Source organism: Elephantulus edwardii, unplaced genomic scaffold, assembly GCF_000299155.1.
Source record: "Elephantulus edwardii isolate Elephantulus edwardi_28Jun2011 unplaced genomic scaffold, EleEdw1.0 scaffold00228, whole genome shotgun sequence".
In the NCBI taxonomy this organism is placed as follows: domain Eukaryota; kingdom Metazoa; phylum Chordata; class Mammalia; order Macroscelidea; family Macroscelididae; genus Elephantulus; species Elephantulus edwardii.
This window is the reverse complement of record NW_006399978.1, coordinates 3,794,113-3,812,863: the sequence shown is the minus strand read 5'-3', so window position 1 is coordinate 3,812,863 and position 18,751 is coordinate 3,794,113. Positions and strand designations below refer to the sequence as shown.

The 18,751-nt window shown below is 41.5% G+C and overlaps 1 protein-coding gene across 1 annotated transcript in view; it reads left to right on the top strand.

The window, feature by feature from the left end:
* Window positions 1-4,696: 4,696 nt before the first annotated feature.
* LOC102855038 (keratin-associated protein 12-1-like) overlaps window positions 4,697-18,751 on the top strand; it is a 39,877-nt gene continuing 25,822 nt past the window's right edge. Inside the window, exons 1-2 of the mRNA XM_006898417.1 lie at window positions 4,697-4,859; window positions 5,019-5,072. Coding sequence (XP_006898479.1) covers window positions 4,697-4,859; window positions 5,019-5,072 — 217 coding nt within the window. The remainder of the gene's footprint in view (window positions 4,860-5,018; window positions 5,073-18,751) is intronic.

The window sequence follows — 18,751 nt, the reverse complement described above, 5'->3', positions numbered from 1 at the left end:
TCTCTGCAGCCCCTGTTACAGCCCAGGGTTGGGTGTTGTGCTGTTTTTGTTCATGGAATTGTGGGAACACTGGGCCGCACTCACTAAAGGGCTCTCACTTGACAGACGTGCCATCAGGGAGACATGAAAATAGGCCAGCTGGGATGAAAGTCCAGTCAGACTGGGTGTCTCGGCGTTTGAGGCTTTTCTTGCCATGAAGGTGCAAGGCGACCAGGCACAGCAGTGGTATGCGTGGTGGCCCCACAGGGGCTCACATGAGCCCCTCACCCAGCTCCTCCTCACCTCCATGCATCACTAGGCTGTAAGTGGTCCTGACCTGGGTCAGGAATGGAATGGAACAAGCCCCACACCTTTCTTTTATATCTGGCACCATGTTCAAAGTTGCCGTACCACGGTCACTTTGGTTGCTGTGACACTGATGTGTCAAATGCATTAATGGTTGTCTACCCAATGCGGACAGAGAGTGGGGTGGAGCTCCCCGATTAAAACAAGCTTGGAAGAAGGAGTGGCATCCACTTCCATAACAGCTTGCCTCTGGAAACCCTATGAACCTGGAGAGAGGACTCTCCTTCATAGGGTCACTATGAGTCGCCTGCAACTCGACGGCACTTAACAACAACAACAACAACTATGTTCAATGTTTCTCAGCCCCTCTCTCATATCAGCCAGACTCCATGCTGGCCCAGGACAGACAACTGCACATGTGACAGGCAGAACTGAGCCTCCCACAGCTTCCAGCCCTAGTGTGAGGAGGCATCGGCACACAAGTCAGGACAAAAATGCACTTGGAGCCAGCCCTGCAAAGTAGGGTCTACTGCTCCGGTGTCTCTTCTAGTTGTGTTCTTACTTGTACCTTCTTCTCAGATCTTACAGGTCTAGCCAGTGATACACTGCACATCTTTTGCCTTCTTCTTTTTTACCTTATTTAGAGGACATCATGCTTGGAAAAGTGGAGGGCCAGCGAAGGAGGGGAAGATCTTCAACAACATGAATTGACACAGTGACTTGTAACAATAGGCTCAAGTACAGCAGGACTGATGAGAACGGCACAGGATAGGGCAGTTCATAGGGTGACTATGTGCTGTAGTCGAGTTGATGGCACCTAACAACAACTGGTGGAATCTTTCATAGACAGTTGCATCATATACGGAAAGGCTGCATGTCATTGGAAATTCATGTCCACCAGCTCCTGGAAGAAAGATAGGCAGTCATTCTCCTCTTATTACCACTTACACCCTCAGGAATCTGCTCGAGGGTCAGAAGGTATCTACGGCCATGGGGGCTTTTTGAAGTGTTGAATTTTCATGGGTGGAAGTTCAACCTACTCATCTCCACCACCAAAGGGAAAGGTGAAGAGTATGCACTGAATTTCAGAGGGACTTACTTACAACACAGATATATATAGATATATATATATATTTGAGAGAGAGAGAATTGCATCCATTTTCTAAACCACATGCCTCTGAAGGAAACTCTATGAACACAGAGAAATTACAATAGTTATAAAACAGGGTTCAGGCCTTTTGTTCATAGGGTTGCTATGAGTTGTGCTCAACTCAGTGGCAATCAACAACTATATATATACAGAATATATGTTCTATCCATTTATTTTAATCTTTTTTATATAAAATTTTTCTTTTGCACTGGTTTTTAGAAGCAGGAGTGGCCTCTACTTCCTAAACAACATGCATCTGGAAACTCTATGAACTTTGATAACTGTAGATAGTTGTAGAGGAGCTTCAGGCCTTTTGTTCACAAGGTCGCTATGAGTCATGTTCGACTTCAAGGCAATCAGCAACAACAACAACAATACTGGTTTACTAACAAAGTTCATATAAAGGAAAGGGGAAAGAACAGGTGTGAAAAACAATATAAACAGTCCTCCCTTTTATGAGCAACAACATGACTCTGAAACTTTTCTTTCCACCTGTAGAATGAGTACTTTATCAGTGCTTGACTGATAACCAGGCTATTTATGACGAGGCTGTCATAGAGTTCAATGAGACACTGTTTATAACATGCTCAGCACCATTCTAGGTTCATGTTTTCCAGAAGCACATGCCTTTAATTTGGACTTGGTACAGCTAACACAAATAAAGAACCCCAAACATAAACTAATAGTCCCAAATACACACAAGTGCATGCACTCATTAAAGCCAAAGACAACACAAACAACAGAAAGAAATAGTCCAATAACTTCAGATTATGGAATTTATGACTATAGACATTTAATTTAAAATGTTTAAAACACCTCTCCAATGGCCTAGTGGCAAGAAGCTGCACTGCAATCTGGAAGCCATGTGGTTCAAGGCCACCAGCTGCACCGTGAGAGAAGGATGGGCAGTCTCCTCCTGTGCGACTAACTGCCTCTGAAAACCTGCCAGAGGGTCAGCTATGGATCAGTTCAACTCAACAGTACACAACAACAACAACAACAATATATAGCTAACAGATGTGATGAGAGACATGGTCAAGAAACAAGATACTATTTTAAAGAAAAAGATAAACCAACTAAAATTTCTAAAATGCAACATGAAAATATTTGATGTGAAAGCCCAGCAGATGAGTGAGATGGCAGATTACGTGAGCTATGTCGAGTTTATTTGCACTAGAACACTGGACTGAATAAGTTATACAGCAAGGGATTTTTTGTTGAAGAAGTCTCTGAGAGACTTGGAAGATAGAATGAAATGGTTCAATATATAATTAGTTGACATTCCAGAGGAAGAAGAAATCAGTGATCATTTTGGAAAGACAATTAGCAAATAGATACATTGATTGTTTTCCAGAAATGATGAGAAGTGTATCTAGAGAGTCACATAGCACAGGAAACATGGTAAGTAAAAAGCAGGCTACGTTAATTACACAGAGAATGGTAACCGAGAACAAACAGAGGAGAGGAAAATGGTAAAGTCGCCATAGAAAAGAGCTGCTTGTCGGCAAACTCCTCAGATGGATTTCTCAACAGCAACCCAAGAAGCAGAAGATAGAATGGCCTAAGCACTGAAATGGAGACACACTCAGCCTAAAACTTTACTTCCCAATAAATACTACAAAGCACAAGGATAACCTCAGAGTGGTGAATATTGAATGCAGTAGATTCCACAGAGGACAGACAAGCCCTGAGTCACAGGGGAAGGCTCAGAACGTGATCGGTCAAGCAGACAAAACAAGTAAAGATTAAATTATTCAAAATCTGAAAAAAGCTAACTCTTATCTTGGGCTTTAAATGAGTTGTGCTGATATGAGACATTGAGCTTAACATTTTAATATATTTTATCCCAATGAGTTTACAGGTTTGTGAAGAAATGTTGTCAATTTATTATCTGAAATGGATTTTTTTCATATATTTTTAATTATTTAAATCTGCCAAATAAGAATTTCTGCTGTATATTTTAAAAATTAGATTCTATCGCAATGAATGATACTCAGCTTTGTTAGGCCAAAGCTCTAAATTTACTGTAAATTTTTAACCAGAAACTGTTATTTTGAGTATTTTTCTGTATATGCTTTATCCTTGTTGTTTAAAAAATAAAATATTCTCAAGGCATATTTTGGAACCATTCAATGGCCTAAATTTTAAACACTCAACACTACCAGGTGTTGATTTGTTGGGAACAACCTCATCTTATACATGTTGTTGATGTCATTTCAATGACGTGCACCATCTTGCAGCGGTGAGCTCTGCTGATGTAGTGTGTTCTGCTATTCACCAAAAGGTTGTGTGTCTCCAGCAATTCAACTCCACCAGAGTCTCTGCAGGAGGAAAGATGAGTCGTTTCCTCCTGTTAAGATTCACAGCCTCAGAAACTCAACAGAGCGTTGAGATGAATCAGATTAACACAGTAGCAGTGACTGTATTGAGCAAAGCGTTCCTGTGCTGGTTTCCTGTCTTCTCACCTATACCATGGACTTCATGATAATTACCCCTGCTCTCTTGAACATGGGTTCCAGGCAAGAGTAGTAGAATACCAACCGAGTGCATGTACAAGCAACTGTGTGTGTGTGTATGCACTCTGTATGGATGTGGTGGTATGCATGTAAATGTGTATACAGGTGGTGCATGGGTGTGGGTGTATGGTTTGGGTGTACACATACGTGAGTGTGTGCATTCACATGTCCGTGTGTGTATGCATTAGTGTGTGAGTGCATGGGGGTGCATGCAAATGCACATGGGCACTAAGTGGGGATAGAGCCAAATAAACCCATCGAGTAATAATAGCCTGGTGCAGGAGGAAGGAGAGAAGGCAAAGTGCTGTGTTTGGAGGTTTTGTGAGCGGATGACTCAGGGCTTTTGGTGCAAGTCAGTTCCCAAGCATCCTGACTCATATTCCTCACAACAGTAAGAGAGGGGGGGGAAACCAAAACACGGAGGTGGAATTTGAAGGGAAAATCAAAGGTGCTGTAGACACAACAAATAGCTTGGAAAGCAGAAGTCAACGTCAATGTAAACACTACCAGCCAGGGTCAGCTGCAACAGCGAGAAATGGGCTGTAAAGCCAGTGATAGCAACACTGAGCATTACACCAAACACAGAGAAGCGCAAACCAGAAAATAAGTTGTTAGGAACCAACAATTACACTTCTGTGCTGCCATGACAACCATGTTGTTATATGCCGTCAGGTATAAAAGTCACGGCAGCAGAAGCAGTTGCCACACCAGCTTTTCCTGCTACCTGACCCCACCACACATCGCCATGTGCCACACCAGCTGTTCCTCAGCCTGCCAGTCGGCCTGCCCCGGGACCCTGGGCTGCGCCCCATCCACCTCCTGTGGGGGCGCCTGCTACCGCCCAGTGTCCTGCACGACTCCGCTGTGCCGGCCCGTGTGCAGTGCGGCCAGTTCCTGCCAGTCGCCCTGTGGGGTCCCCAGCTGCTGCTCTAGTGGTTGCCAGGTCCCATGTGGTCCCTCCTCCTGTGGCTCGGCCTGCTGCGTGGCCAGGCCGTGCCAGGTGACCTGCTGTGTGCCTGTGAGCTGCAGACCTGCCGTTTGCCTACCTGTGACCTGTAAACCTGCAGTGTGCCTCCCTGTGAGCTGCCAGCCCGTGTGTGTGACCCCTTCCTGTCAGCCCTGCTGCTACTGAACCGTCAGTTCCCTGACCCACACAATTCCACGAAGACCTGCTGGGACGTTCCTCCCCATCAGCGCTGGGTCAGGGAGAGCTAAGGAGGACCACTTCTTCTTTCCCAAGTCACCTAGCACCATGGGCAGAGGCACGATCTAAGAGCCTTGAATCTGGCCTTCTCTTCGCTTTTTTTTTTTTTAACACATCACAACTTGGAAGAAAAATGGACCTTTCATCTGGATATTTCCTAATAAATTAATCAGCTTTTCCTCCTCTCCTTTTTTGTCTCATGATATGCTGTTTCTTAAGCCTTTCCCAAAGAAAAATTTACCACCACAGAACTCCTCTAATTTGCCTACTTCACCTTCTGCTCCCAATGTTGGGGACCAGTGTGCTTGTGTGTGTGCATGGCTATGAGAATCTGCAGGCACATAAGCACATGTGTGTGTACAGGCATTTGTGTGTTGTTCTGTGCACATGTGTGCATTATTGTGCATATGTGCACACGCAGCGTGTATGTGTGTGCATGCATGTGACCATGTGTTTTATGCATGTGCATAACTGTGTGTACATGTATGTGTCTTGAGTCCAAGAGCACGCATGTGCTCGTGAGTGTGTTATGTGCGTGTGCATGCATGTGTGGGTGTGTTCCTGTGGTTGCACATGTACATCTTTGTGGGGTGTGCACCGTTTGTACTTGCATGTGCGTATGTGGGTACAGAGGAGTGAATGGATGTGTTGGGTCAATACATGGCTTTTGTGTGCTCACGTGTTCAGCATGTAAGCATATGTTAGACATAAGCAGATTTCGCTGTGCTGTGTTTGCACAGGGGCATTGGAGTGGAGCCATAGTATGTGAACTGTATGAATGCACATATGTGTACAAATGTGTGTGTGTGTACATGAGATATGAGGGAATGGAAACATGTATGTGTTCATTATATGATCATGCATTGGTACAAGTGTGTATGGGTGCCTGCCCACTAAGGCAGTGGCCAGACATTCCACAATCACAGACCTCAAAGGTGTCAAAATATACCCAGGGCCCTGGGTGAATAGTATTCTGAGATTCTAATATTGCCCCCTCTTTCCTGTTCAAATCCTCTCTGCAGAGCCAGTCCCTACCTGCCCCTTGCCTGAAATCACAGGCAGGTCCCTCCACCCTCACATGGTGAATGCTGTCCAGTTATTTCAAGGGTGTGTCTCACTTCCAGTCTCGGGCTGCTAGTCACAGAGCACAGTGCACCCATTAATGACCCGTTTCCAGTTTTCACACTCAGGCTGGCATTGGACCTAGGAGGCCAGCAGTGGCAAAGGTCACCAGCTCCTCTGTCTCCTGATCCAAGTCTTGCTACAGACTACAGTCTGCTGGCCATGGTTCTGACCCCCTGGGATCAGAGCCTGGAAAGGAGGAAGGAGCAGGAAAGGTCTCCACTTGGCTGGCAGCTGTAAGGACTGTGACAGTTTCCTCTGCCCATGAGAATTCATATGGGTGTGTGACCTGTGGGTTTATTTGTGGGCCCTTGGGGCTTCTGCACTGGAGCCTCCACTGCCCGGTCTGTGGTGCTGCCTAAACAGTATCATGCTGGAGCTCCCTTCACCCCCAACCCCAGGAATAATGCTAGTATCTTCACCACAACCCAAAGCCCACCCTTGTAGCACTTTTCCTTGGGAGATACTTGCTAATGACTCTGGAGTTGGCACCCAATGGCACCACCTCCCTTCTGTAGAAGTCACTCAGCTGAAGGTCTCTGCCATAGAGCCCACATTTTACCTAATTCCTAGAAAAGTAGTTACTTCTCTTTCTCCTACATGTACACACATCCCTCCCCACAACCCAGGCCACTCCAACCAGCTGCTCAAATCCCAGCCTCATGAGTCCCACAAGTTCCAACAGCACAAACAGCGTCTGTCTATTCCAACAGCTTCTGAGTGGCCTCCTTGAAGTCTCCACATAGGCTCCAATGGATGCCCTAATTCCATCTCCCTGGCTCGCCTAGCTGAGCCTCTGGCTATGCCAGATGAGCCCCAAGAGGAGTGGTGAGTGGAAATCACAGGAATGGTTCATCAGCCCCACTCCTGTTCAGATAAAAGTAACCACAGGGTTGCATAGTTTGGTGGGTGGAGGGAGGGGGTGAAGGAAATGGGAAGGACTGGGAGGGAACCTGAAAAAACTGGGTAATGATAGATAAGGGTCAATGGTGGTTGATTTTTTTTTTCTTTCAGCCATTTATTTTTATTCACAGTTGTGTTCCCTGCAAATCAATTCCACAACATGACAAGTTACTATGAATCAAAGCAAATATACCCAAACACAATATACAATCCAAACAGACGTACAGCATTCAAATACAAAGCAAAAGGGGGTGTTCATCCACACACACAGTGGCTTGAGATTTGGTGGATCTGGTTGTTTCCATATGGAGGTTTCTAACCATGGGGGAGGGAAATGACTTTGCTTAGCAAACTACCATGTTCATATTAGGTAACTGGAACATCTAAGCATCAGTGTGTGACCATGCGAACAAAAGACTTCATGGAGCATCTATTTTTAAAAAGTTTCTGTGCATCAAGGCAGCTTAAAAGATTTACTTCCCAGAACCAAGCCCACCTTAAGAGCAGGTTCTAACAATCTAAAAGTATTGACTAGTACAGAAAGGATTCAAATGTGACTATTATGATTCATAAAGTGTTTTTTTTAAGTATTTACAAAACGAGTGTAAAAGTTTGTGAGTTTAATCAAGATTTGCTTCCATTCATCACTTTCTAAACTATTGATTTACGTTACCTTTGGCTCCTTCATATGTTTGCCTTTTTTTTTCCTTTGTAAATTTTTGTTTGACTTTCAGACTTCTTCCTCTTTTAGAAGATGAACTTTTAAATTGTAAAAAGTGTCTCACATATGCAGAAATGAAATACAGCATTTTAAAATGTGTTTAGGTAAATGCACTTCCTACTCTTTGGAATCAATTTAGCTCACTGAGTCTGGTGACTGGGAATAGGTTGAGAATAGGTGAGGTGAAATGCCTACTATGGCTCTATAAATGTATAAACAAAATTTAGTCATTATGTTTCAATTTAGGGTACATTGCAATCCATCATTCCCTGACACATGTCAACTGCATAAAGAGTTGAATGCAATGTCAAACCCAAAGGCTCAAAGAAGAGTTCAGTTCCCAAGAAAACAGTGATAGTATAACAATGAAAAATTTTCTCTAGAGCTTAACAGCATTAAATCAGTAATACTAAAGCAAAATGTGAAGGATTTACAGAAACATGTGGAGGTTCCATCTAATGTATATATAAATAGAACCGTGGGAGCTTTTTTAATTTCCTGATCATTTTATCGCCATATAGATTTAATGAACAAAATTAAATGTGAATCATCATTCTACACCCCATCTTTTATTTCTAGATAAACTATTCTTGTGGGGTTTTGGGTTGATTTTTTTTTTAATTCATTTTAAGTGTCCAGATTTCTTAGGCCCCATTTAAGGAAATCATCTCTAAACTTGTGGATGTTGTTGCTCTTCATCTGGTCCGTGAAACACCAGCCTATACGATCCTGGCATTCATCATCTAGTCAAGCTCTTCACATGGTCTTCAAATCAGCAAAATCAGAGATTCTCAACACTTTCTGGGTCAATAAAATAAGGCATGGAATCAGTAGATTCAATGGAGGAGGCCTGGTTTTTCCATCTTAATTGAATTGAGAAGATGGGGAAGAAGAGGCATTTCTTGGCCTGGGTCTCTTAACAGTAGAGATGTAGAAGGGAGAGTGAGACCCCAGAAGACCATGCACTGCAGAAGAGCTCCACTTCCCTTAGTGGTGGTGGTGGGTGGTTGTGTGGCAACCAAGATATCCTGGGGGGAATTAGTTGATTGTGGCATGGCAGTTGTATTATTTGAGTAAATTTGCATGGGGAGGAACAGTGTGAAGAACAGCAGCCCTGGTCCAAGCCTGGCCACCACTGCTTGGCCCATGTCCACTTTGTCAGTGCGCAACATGTCTCTGGGTCCTGGGAGTGCGGAGAATAGATAGCAGTGAGGAGTGGATGTAGCAAGGTGGTGCGATGGTGGTTGATTTTATAAAACATAACAGACACATGAAGAAATGCTCAAAATCACTGGCAAGAAAAGAGATACAAATTAATACCACAATGAGATGCCATCTTACCCCAATAGCAGTGGCAACGCTTAAAAGAACAGCAAGTAATAAATGTTGATGAGGATGTGTGAGATAGGAACTCTTATACACTGTTGGTGAGACTGTAAAATGATATAACCACTCTGAAAGGCAGTTTGGCTTCTCCTCCAAAAGCTGACCATAGAAATTCCATATGATCTAGTCATTCCAATGCTTGGAAAATGAGAACTGAAGCACAAATGGAGACACCAATAGTCACAGCAGCATTATTCACCATCCCAAGAACATGGAAAGAGCCCAGATGTTCAACCACAATCAAATGAAATGAGAAATTATGGTACATTCACATAATGGAATACTATGCAGCACTCAGGAGCAATGATTTTGTAAATTACTACCTAACTTAGGAAGGACTGGAGAGCAATATGCTAAATGAACTAACTCAGTCCCATAAGGACAAATACTGTATAAGATCATTATTGTAGAATGTATTCGAGGATCCAAGAGAGGAAGAGGGAGCAGAGGGGTGAGGAAGAGGTGAAGGGGCTTAATCATAAGGTCATACAATTTGATGTGTGAAGGGAGGGGTCAGTAAAGGAAAGGAGAAAGATCTGGTGTGAAAAGCAATGTATATGAAATTTGTAAGTAAAACAGTGTAAAATAAAAAGTCTATTTTTAAAAAACCCGTAATGCATGGGAATAATTGCATGAAACACAATACAAATGAAGAATAGTGTGAAACACACACATGCACAAAAGTAGTAATGTCAGCCTCTGCTGTCTTGGAGTCTTAGCCAAAACTCAGAAAAGGGCCAGGTTGATTAGTTCCATTTCTGTTCAGTTTATCCAAAGCCTCAGAAATTGAAACACAAATGGTCCCAGATTACCCAAGCTAAAGATTATAAAATTAGTTCTAAATTCTTCATCCACCTCCAGGACATACATAAATAAAAGGAGGTTGGAAAGGAATTGTCCAATAGTGATAGTGTCCTTGAAGAGACTTGTCCAAGGGCCTTGACTTAGAGCAAAGGAAACCCTTATTCAAGGAGCACCTCAGTTCGACACTTCCCTGTCACAATTTCCCTGAATTCTCTAGACTTGTATATCCATTTTCTGACTCCTTTACTGGACACAAACTGTGTCTTCCTGTTTTGATATCTTGAGTGGCTTCGCAGAATCTAGAGTAGCAATCACTAAAAGTCATGTATAGAGAGTTCATAGTCCATTGAGAAGTATTTGTGTTCTCTATCAATACAGAAGCATTCAACACCCATTCCTATCTTGAGACTAATTTCCCATAAATTCCAAGCAAACTCAAATTCTACTTTAAGAAACTTCTAAGTATATTTAAATGACAAATACACATCAAATCTCTCTTTCTCACAAAGCCACAAAAAATACAGTTTAAAAAAAGAGTTTAAAATTATAGTTTTTAAAAGACAACTTTTAAAATTACAGTGTAAAAAAAATACATCTACAAGGAAAGAGAGAATGGGACATGGTAATACAGAAAGATGCTATGGGCAAAACCTTGAATGACTCAGGAAACATCAAAAGAAGATAGAAGTTCCAGAAAGAATAGATTGACATAAAACCATTTCAGGGTCATATGGTCAAGGATGAATGATGATGAAGGAAAAACTTGAAGCGGCACTGAAAGCATTGGCAAAAAATAAGCCTTCAGAATTGATGGGATATCAATTGATAGGTTTCGACAAACAGATGCAGCCCTGGACATTCTCACCAGTCTATGCCAGTTAATTTGAAAGAGAGCTGCCTGGCCAATTCACTGGAAGAGATCCATATCTGTTCTCCACCCCAAGAAAGGTGATTTCCTCTTTCCTTAACACTGCACCTGCATTACTTTTACATGATTCCAAGAAATAATGAGGTTTTTATTCTTTTCTCAGGAATCTCCAAGCAAACACAAAACTGTACAATTATCCATGTTCAAAGAATACCTGGTGGCAGATGTGAAGGAGGATTGAGGATGGCCCACTTGCTGCTAAGAGCTGCAGTTGGCGAGCTCTCTACAAACAATAGAGAGATAATCTACAAGATAAGTGAGAATTGAAGAATGTGGGTCACAGAGAATACCTTGTGGGAAGTAATATTAGATGCTTGTCTGAGGAAAGTCATTGTTTAGAAATGAGATGAGATAAAGCACCAAGACGTATTCAATGGAAGTATGGCTTTACCCAAGGGGATGTGCAGGGATCCTGGACCATGTGGACAGTTTAGCTCCTGGAGAGATATGGCAAGACAGGCAATAGTTTAAGATGTGGAACTAAAAAACATTGTCAGAGTTGATAGGATGAGTTGTTTACCATTCTCTTCTTGTTGAGGTGCTTGAGTATTCTATAAATTTCAGATATGAGTCCCTTATTAGATATATTATTGCCAAATTTCCACCCCAGTCTGTGGGCTTCTTTCTTACCCTGTTGGATAAGTGCATAGGGATCTGATTCTTAGAAGGTCTCATTCACCTATTTTGTTATTTCCTAGTTCTAGGGTTTTCATTATGTTTGGAAGACCGTTTATGCTGTGGATTAGTGCTTCTCAAGTTCTTCCTAGCTTTTCTCTGAATTTATATTCTTTGGTTTTACTTCTCGGTCCCTGATTCATCTTGCGTTAGTTTTTCAGTAAGGTAAACAACCCACTAGATACTTCACCAAAAGATGACATCCAGATGGCTAACAAAAGAAGAAATGTTCAAGATCTCTAGCTATCAGACAGATGCAAATAAAAATAACTAATGAGGTATCATCTCACACCAGCAATATTAGAGAAGTTCAACAGGTCAGCAAACAACAAATGCTTGTGAGGTTGTGGAGAAATTGGAGTCCTTATTCATTGCTGGTGGGAATGTAAAATGATATAACTACTATGAAAGGCAGTCTGACGTTTTCTCAAAAAGTTGGAAATAGAAATACCATTTGACTCAACAATGCCACTACAAGGAATACAGCCTAAAGAAACCAGAACTGCCACCCAAGCAGATATAGGCACATTCGTGTTTATTGCTGCTTTGTTCACAATAGTAAAGAGTTGGAAACAAATTCAAGTGCCCATCAACAAATGAATGGATAGAGAAGCTGTGGTATATTTACACAACGGAATATTATGCAGCACTGAAAAACAAGCAACTCATGAAATATTATACAAAATGGGTGATCATGGAGGACATTATGCTGAATGAAATATCTTAGTCACAAAAAGACAAATACTACATAATGCCACTGTTATAAAACAGGACTGACATGGAAGTTAAGGGGGAAACAAAAGAGGGGATAAACAATTCTCAAGACATTGAAACAGACAAGGGAGAGAACTATATAAAAGGAATATATAATTAGGTATTATTGGCATGACAAGAGTCCAGAATAAAAGCTGCATAGTAAAGTGGACTAGGGGGGAGGGGACTGTATATCAATGAAAGATCTTTTTTTCCAAAGGAAAAAGGGAAAGGGGGCAGGCAGGGAGGAAAATGTGCACAATGAATGAATAGAAATCCAAGTTCTCTATAAACTTGCATTTAAATCTCAATAAAAAAAAAGAAAAAATCAAAAGATAACTAGTAAGATGTGTGTAAAAGTCCAAAGCAGTAAGGGGAGGTGGCAGGGGGGGTTCCAGATGGGGAGGAGGGGAAATCACAGGGTTGCAGAGTTTGATGGGCAGAGAGAGGAAGTGAAGGTATTAATTAGGAAAGATGCAGTGGGAACCTAAAACAATGGGGTGGTAGTGGACAAAGATCAATAGTGACCTTTTTTAAGATCAATTTGATGTTGTTATGTGCTGTCAAGTCACCTATGACTCATAGCGACCCTTTGCACAGCAGCCCTAAACCCTGCTCTAACCTGTGCTAATCTTATTGTCTCTGACTCACCTACCCCCATTATCCCAGTTAATGAAATTCGTCTTTTCATTTCCTGGCTGCTGGTACCAAGAGTGTTGATTGTAGAGCCAAGCAAACTGAAGCTGTTAACAATCTCATTCTCTTCACTATCTATCATAATGCTGCCAATCGGCCCATTGGTGAAAATCTTTAGTGACTGGTTTTATAAAAACACAGTGTACAGAAACTATCATATAAAATACAATGAGTGAAAAAAATCTGTGAAACTCAATGTACCTATCTGAATGAAACAATCTATATGACTGAAATACAATGTATTAATTTTGTATGCAAACCAATACAACTTAAAAAAAATATCTTGGATATACCACAGGTTCATCCTGACAAAGGGTTATCCACAGGATCTACCACAAGTTCATCCTAACAAACTAAGTCAGCATAAATTCAAGGGGATCGGCCAGTAATTCACAGCTGGCGGCTTGGTGGTAAAGAATTATGCTACCAAAACAAAGGTACACTGTTTGAATCCATCAGATTTTCTGTAGGAGAAAGATGGGCAATTTTCTCCCATGCAATTCACTACCTCTGAAAACCCACTGAAGGGTCAGCTCTGGGCCAGTTCTGACTCAACAGTACATAGTAAAAACCATTGGAACTACAGCCTCTGTAATATATTATCCACAATGTCATGCATGCAATCGTAAATTGTAAGACAAATAAAGATTTAAGGAAAATAAAGTCAAGGAAAAGAAAAAGTAAAAAGTATTCAATAGAAACAAAATTTGCAATACCACAGGCATTGTCCTTGACAAACAGTACACCTGAACCCCCTCCATCTCTAAACATTTGCACAATCACTAGGTTTCTACTGTTAACCAAACTGTTCTGTGGGAGTTGTCAAATCAGAGAAGAATTCAGACCATTCTATAGTTAATCAGCATGGCTGGCCTTAATGTTAGCACAGCAGAAAACACCTTCAACACTGGGCTAATCTCCTCTAAACACACATACGCACACCCTTCCACCTCTTAGCCATCACTGTGCCGTGGGAAGGAGGCAGCTCATATTCTTAAAGAAAAGATTTAATTGTATGACCTTGAACATGGAATAAAGCTATAAGGCTCTGAAACAGACCATGAAACACTAGTCTTCCAAACACTTGAAAATCACTGCTGGTGACAGTCAAAACCAGCCCTTCTCACTGTTCTCCTCAGCGCAACTCCAAGTGGTTTAATCCTATAGATGGGAGCATCAACAAGTCCTTTGGGTCAAAAGTCCTAATCTAGGGTCTATTGCCAGGAGAAACACTTGCAAATAAACTTTAGTTGATGTATTCCATATATTTACAGCAGCAGCATCTCTAATGCAAACTTACACCTTCCTATCAGTTTGAGAAAGGATAACCTGAAATATCCATACAATAGGACCTGGCGATGGAGAGAGGTACTACAACAAATGAGCTACATCCACACAACATATGGAAGCATACACAGTTTTCAGGGCGGGGGGAAATCTCAGAGATTGTACTCGGAATAATACCCTTTTAATATTACTGAAAACGACTCGATTAGTAATTGGACTTTCCAAAACTCACAGAGATGTGACTCAACTCTATGTCTTGTTTAAAGACAACAGGATAATTAACACATAATTTCATAAACTGGTTACGTGAGAAGTTAGTGATAAATTATTGACAATGCTCTGGTTTCAGTGTTATGTAGTAGGTTTATGTAAAGTAACCATATGACAATCACCCATTTATTATCAATTAAAAAAAGGGACTATAGCCTAGTAATGATAATGTATGGTGATCACAGGATGAGAAATAATCCAATTCTGTAACCTTGGAGAGAAGTCAAAAAAGTTAAAATTTACCCCATTCAATTTAATTTTCCATTAAAGTATTTTCTGATTAAATAGGGCTCAATGTCGTAAGGCATTTTTTAAAATATTGGCTCTGAAGCTTACTGGTCCGCAGAATAGAAATTGACACAAAGATAAAACAAGGCCAAGTTACTACCAGAGAGGAGACAGCTCAGGCCTGCAGAGTATGTGGAAGCAGTGAGAAGTCTGACCACTTCAGGCCACTGTTTTCACCACTATGAACCATTGTGAGAAGGGATTTCTACAGAGATTAATTGCCTGGAAAATGTCTATAAGAACAGATATCCAGAAAACATACAAATTTTTAAAGAGACAAGAAATAGAGCTACATATGAAAAACATGACTTATCTGCCGATAAAGGGTTTCCTCCTGTTTTGGAGACATGTGGTCAGCTGCAAGTGGAGATGTGGCAGGAAACAGGTGCAGATGAAGGTGGGACTTACAGGTTGGCAGCAGCACAAAGACTGGCAAGAGGGAGCTATACACAGCAGGCTTGAGCTCACAGGGACACACGCAGTGGGCCAGCAGCTCGTAGACAAACACACAGTGGGCCTGTAGCTCATGGGCTTATACACAGTGGGCCTGCAGCTTATGGGCACACAGGAAGCTGCCTGGCATCAGCTAGCTGCATGGCAGGCTGGACCACACACAGAAGGAGGTCTGACTGCAGCGGGATGTGAGACAGCATGGAGACTGGCAGCCACCAGGACAGCAGAGGACAGCTTCACAGGGAGGGTGACTGGTAGGAGGTGGTTACTCCACACACAGAGCTGTGCAGCGGGGGCAGGCAGCTGCTAGAGCTCCCGCAGCACAGAGGTGAGCAGCAGGTAAGGGAGTGTAGCGCACAGGGGCAGAGCAGGCTGAATGGCAAGCTGTAGAGCAGCAGGTACGGCATATGGGGGATGTGCGCTGCTGGGGCTGGTTTCAAGAAGGAGGTGGGGTTGGTCCAAAGGACCTTCTGCTAGAAGGTCTTCATCTATAGATCCCATGAGCACATAGGCAACAGTATAGCTGCTGGTTTCCTTGGTTTTGTTTCCTCTACACTGTCTCTCACAACCTTATTTTTCTGTTGTGGACTCAATTTTTTTGTTTGGCCTTACGCTTCATAACTAATTGCATCATCTTCCAGTTCTTTTTTTTTTAAATATTAAATCAACTAAAACTTTACTCATATTACACTATATCTTAGCATTACAACATCTAATATTCATTTTTACAACACATCTTAATATTGCTGCACAGAGGGAACATAAAAGAAGAGCAAAATTTATAAAAGTAAATTCATAAAAACTTTAACACATTTAACTTCAAAAAAATTCCAATGTCTTTAACTATATAGCCTATTCATGTGTGTATGGTATTAGGCCTCTGTTTTTAGTTCCACACCAAAAGTGACCATTTGGTTTTTCTCCTCCATTTTGTAGAAACAAACAATAAGTATTTTAGCTATATATCCCAAGCATGAAGTTTGTAAAAACTTGATGTTTATATGAATCTGAAACCATTGAAATGGATCTTACTGTTTCTGACATGAACTGTAAAAAGAACCATTAGAGTGTCTAAGTGTATAGTCTCCAGATTTCTACCAGTCTCTGCATCTCTCTTAGGATTTTGGATTTTGTCCCTCTTTTATTTTTCCTCTCCATTTGTACAGGACCTTCTATTGTGATCCTTTTTAGAGTTAAGGGTAGTAGTAGCAAGAATTCTTCTGATCTCACGCTTGTGGTAATTGTGGTTCACTTGATTAGTCCATTGCAGTTCTTGTTTAACTTGGAAACATGCCCATTTCTCTTACTGACTTACTCTGGATTCTGTCTCATTCCTTAGCATTTCACTAGTGTTACTATCATGCCATTCCAGAAATTATTATCCTCAGATTTCCTCTCGGTGCTACAGTTATCTTCAAACAACCACAATTGGTAGTCTTCCCATGTGCCAGGAAAAGTCCACAGTAGATAGGAGGGAAAACTGACAATAACTATCTCATCCAAAGCTAAGGATGTTGTTGGAAGAGCTGGCAGATATACAATGAAGGATAAGGAAGTACATCCATACGCTAAGTGAGGATTGAAGGGTTGGATTGTGTAGACCTTCCTGTGGATGATGGCACTGCATCTTTGTCTAGAGAACAAAGAGAAGAGGCAGGAAGACATCCTGAATGGAGGTGCACTTCCAACAAAGGCAGAGACTGAGTACACACCAAGCATGCACCCAAGAGCTAAGTGCAGTATTCTCCCCGAGGAGAAGAGGGAGAATACAGAACAGAGAAAGAGAAAGAACAAGACAGCAGTGATAGAACCTGAGTGAATAACTGTAGCTAAACTAGCCGATTAGCCAACTATAGAACAGAAAGGGAGGTTAGTGGCCTAGTGGCAAGAAGCAGTGTTATAATCCCAAAGACATGCAGCTCGAATCCCATCAGCTGCTCTGCGAGGGAAATCTCCTCCTGTATGATTAGCTGCCTCTGAAAACCCTCTGGAGGGTCAGCTACATGTCATTTCTGAGTCAATGGTACAAAACAACAACAGAGCATAAAGCAATTGGAAGCAAAACAGAAGCAAAGTTGGGAAAAAATCCGTATTTTGAATTTGGACAACAATGATTTTTTTTTTCAACAATGATTTTTTTAAGGCTTCTTTAATGATATATTGAAAGAATTAAAGGGAAGTATTATGTGAATTAGTGAATAGCTAGTGAAATTGAGACTAAAACTAAAGTTATAAAAATAAATTTAGACTTGAAATGCAGAATATAAGTGCTATTGAAAATATACTAGATGATGCTACTTCTTGCTGTTGTTGTTAGGTGCCATCAAGTCAAGTATGACTCATAGTGACCCTGTGAACAAAAGACCTGAACTTAGTCCAGTCCTGCATCTTCCTCACACTTTCTGAAACACGAGAGCCCATTACAGCAATCAACTTATCAATCCACCTGGTTGAGGGGGTCTTCCTCTCCTTCACTGACCCTCCACTCTTCCCAGCATCATGTCCCTCTCCAAGGAATAGCACTTCCTAGCAACATGTCCAAAGAACGTGAGGCAAAGCTTCATCATTCTTGCTTCAAAAGAGCACCCTGGCTGCACCCTCTCCAAGACATATCTGTTCATTCTCTTGGCTGTCCATGGGATATTCAGTGCTACTAGCAGACCGAAAATATTAGGAGAGTCCGTGAATTTAACATCAATGAAAATTATCAAATATTAATAAATGAGAGAAGTAATAGTTTTTTATTTTATTATTTTTTGCTTGTACCATAGACTTAACTTTTTTTTATTAATTTCAATGAACATTTACAAAAATTTTGGATTTCCATTCATTCATTGTTGCAACTTTCTCCCCGCCTACTCCACCCCCACCCCCAGTTCACTCTTCTTTAAAAGCAAAAGAAAAACTCCTTCATTGGTATACAAACCCCCACAACCCCCACCCCCAACCCGAGTATACTCCACTCTGCAACCCTCGTTCCGAACTCTTATGATAATCATAATGCCCTAAAATCTGTTTTAATCTGTTCTCTCCCTCATCAGCTTCAATGCAGTATACGTAATTTATCCAGTTGTTCTCAGTCCTACCCCCACCCTGATGTCAGCCTCATTCTACAACAGTGGCACTATGCAGTATTTGTCCTTTTGTGACTGAGATACTTCACTCCGCATAATGTCCTACAGAGTCATCCATTTTGAATAATATTGCACTAGTTCCTTGTTTTTCAATGCAGCATAGTATTCCATTGTGTGAATATACCACTGCTTCTCTATCCATTCATTTGTTGATGGGCACTTAGCTTGTTTCCAAC